The sequence below is a fragment of the Suillus subalutaceus genome (assembly GCF_016647625.1).
Source record: "Suillus subalutaceus strain FC151 chromosome Unknown DFJ58scaffold_36, whole genome shotgun sequence".
Classification (NCBI taxonomy): Eukaryota; Fungi; Basidiomycota; class Agaricomycetes; order Boletales; family Suillaceae; genus Suillus; species Suillus subalutaceus.
The window spans coordinates 76,784-79,295 of NW_024540285.1; the positions used below are offsets into that span (position 1 = coordinate 76,784).

General features: G+C 48.0%; 1 protein-coding gene across 1 annotated transcript; it reads left to right on the top strand.

Annotated features, from left to right (window-relative positions):
- Positions 1-2,512, top strand: DFJ58DRAFT_291309 (P-loop containing nucleoside triphosphate hydrolase protein). The gene is made up of 8 exons (XM_041379699.1): positions 1-215; positions 280-390; positions 512-603; positions 659-1,037; positions 1,087-1,331; positions 1,390-1,681; positions 1,732-1,859; positions 1,913-2,512. The coding sequence occupies exons 1-8, from the start codon at positions 197-199 to the stop codon at positions 2,414-2,416; spliced, it is 1,770 nt and encodes a 589-aa protein (XP_041245282.1). The 5' UTR covers positions 1-196; the 3' UTR covers positions 2,417-2,512.

Here is a 2,512-nt window from a genome sequence, read left to right on the forward strand (position 1 = left end):
ACCAACTCGGATTACGAGCTATAAAACCTCTGTTTCCCACGGTAGCGGAGGCTTAACTCAGATATCTGTACATGTCCTAGGTTAAGGCTTCTTCCACTCGGATTCGACATCCATAGGATACTTGAGCACATCAGTACTCGGGATTCATATTTGCTGCATCGAGTGACTTCAGCCTGCGCTCGCAAGACACTTTGCTATGCCCCAGATTCGTAAAAGTATGTAGTTAATCAACTCCATGAAAATAATATACTCATTCGTGATATCGACACCGCGGAATAGAAACCTCCAAGCGAGGGACGACCCACAAACGTCAAAAGTTGAAGCATAAGGTCTCACAGGGCAGAAAGAAAGCTAAGAAAGAGGCCCGGAAAGAACAGGCTGCTGGAAAAAGTGAGTCCCATGCATTGTTATAGGCAAACTGCTTCGTTCAGTGTTTTGAGACAGTCATTCTCGCATCAATATTTTTTTCTGTTCGGCTGTTTATCTCCTTGTGCTCATAGTCTTTGTGTAGCCCACAAGAAATCCAAAAAAGATCCTGGAATCCCGAACAATTTTCCCTACAAGGATCAGATACTCGCGGAAGTTGCAGAGTCACGACGTCAAGTAAGAAAGCGCTAATCCATATGAGATTTCCCCTACTGATTTGATTGCACTACAGGCCGCCGAGGAAAAACAGCGACGTAAAAATGAAAAACGCGCCGCTCTTACTGGACTCGACGCCGAAGACGTCGAGGATTCTCAAAAAAACATCATGGATGTTGACGTCGACGAAAATCAAAATGATGGGCAAGGCTTTGATGGCATTATGTCCATTCGGCCTGCACCTCTAGTGCCACCCAAAAAGAAATCTGTAGAACCTTCGAATTCAGAACCTGTCACACCGGTCACCGAAGGACCTCAATCTCTCCGTGAGGTATTGCAAAAAGCGGATGTCCTGCTGCATGTAGTGGATGCACGGGATCCTGTAGCAGGCCTCAGTGAAGCTTTGTTTAAAGAGGCGATAGGCAAAGATATCATATTTCTCGTGAACAAGATTGGTAGGTTGTTCGTCCTATCTGTGAATGGCACTGAATCAATTGTATTTAGATTCCGTACCACGAGAATCTCTGGTATCATGGCTCTCTTACTTGCGATTAACGTATACCACCCTGCCTTTTCGCGTGGCGGAAGCTTTCTTACCATCCAAACCCAACCCGCCCCCGGCATCGAAGAAGATTCCTGTCAAATTGGACGATGCACTTGGCTCAGACGCGGTTTGGCAGCAGCTTAGCAAGCTCAAAACCAAAAAACCTGGTGAGGAGTTGGTTGTGGCCCTAACGGGAGTTACGAATGTGAGTTTCCTCAATTGATTCTGTGTCAAACTGTTGTTAATGAAATTGTCTCGTCCAGTCCGGCAAATCTGCGGTTATCAATTCTCTTGCATGCGCAAATCTGCTACCCATTTACAATCTCAATTCTGCGATATCTGCAAAAGGCCCTTACACGACCACATCTGCAAGCGAGGTGGTCTTAGAGATTCCTGACAAAAGTGGGGCGAAGGTGCGGTTGATTGATACCCCAGGATTGGAATATGTCCGTGCGGAGGGTGTAGAAGAACAGGAAAAGGAGATGACGAGAGCAAGAGACATCCTGCTTCGAAGTCGAGGGCGGATTGATCGACTCAAAGACCCATTGTTTGCTGGCAAGTGTCTCCAAGTTGCTCCACTACCCAAAATCTGACGTCCATGAAAGTTACGCACATAGTGTCTCGAGCAAATACCCAGGATTTGATGCTGGCATATAGCTTACCTGCATTTTCGCAGGGCGACCCGACCTCATTCCTCGCTGGAATGGCACGTGCGAGCGGGCTTATCAAAAAGGTGGGTTTTCCGAGGACACGATTCAAGCGCACGCTGATATCTGTGATATACAGCGTGGTGTCCTGGATCATGCAGGTGCGGCGCGCATTGTGCTCAGGGATTGGAGTATTGGAAAGTTCGCGAGGTATACCATGCCACCAGGATCATTGACTACTTCCTCTTCAACAAATGACGAGGGAATTTTGGCAACGGTGAAGAGCCGGAAAGAGCTACGGAAAGCGGAAGATGTGAAACTTGTACAGTTGCAGCCCGGCGAAGCAGAGAAGAGGGAAGTGTTATTGGATGATGTGTGGGTTGTTGATGAAGAAGTCAGCGAGGATGAGGCCGATGATGAAGATACCGGAGATGAAGAGGCAAGCGGAGATGAGGACGGTGATGAAGACGAAGCCGATCAAGGCAGCGATCCCGAAAGTGGTGAGGAAGAGATTGTTGATGAGGATGAAGAGGAGGTGCCTGAACTGTTACCCCCGCCCAAACGAAAGCGAACGGTGTCCTTTGCTGTTGTTTCATCTGGGGGGAAACGGCAGCGAAGGTCCGGCAAAAACGGTCGTAGCTGAAGTCACCAGTGACTTACTGTATAGAGGACATGACGTACAAGACATGCTGTGTCGGAGAGCGTGGGTTTTGATTCTGACTTGTTTTACACGCTCCAA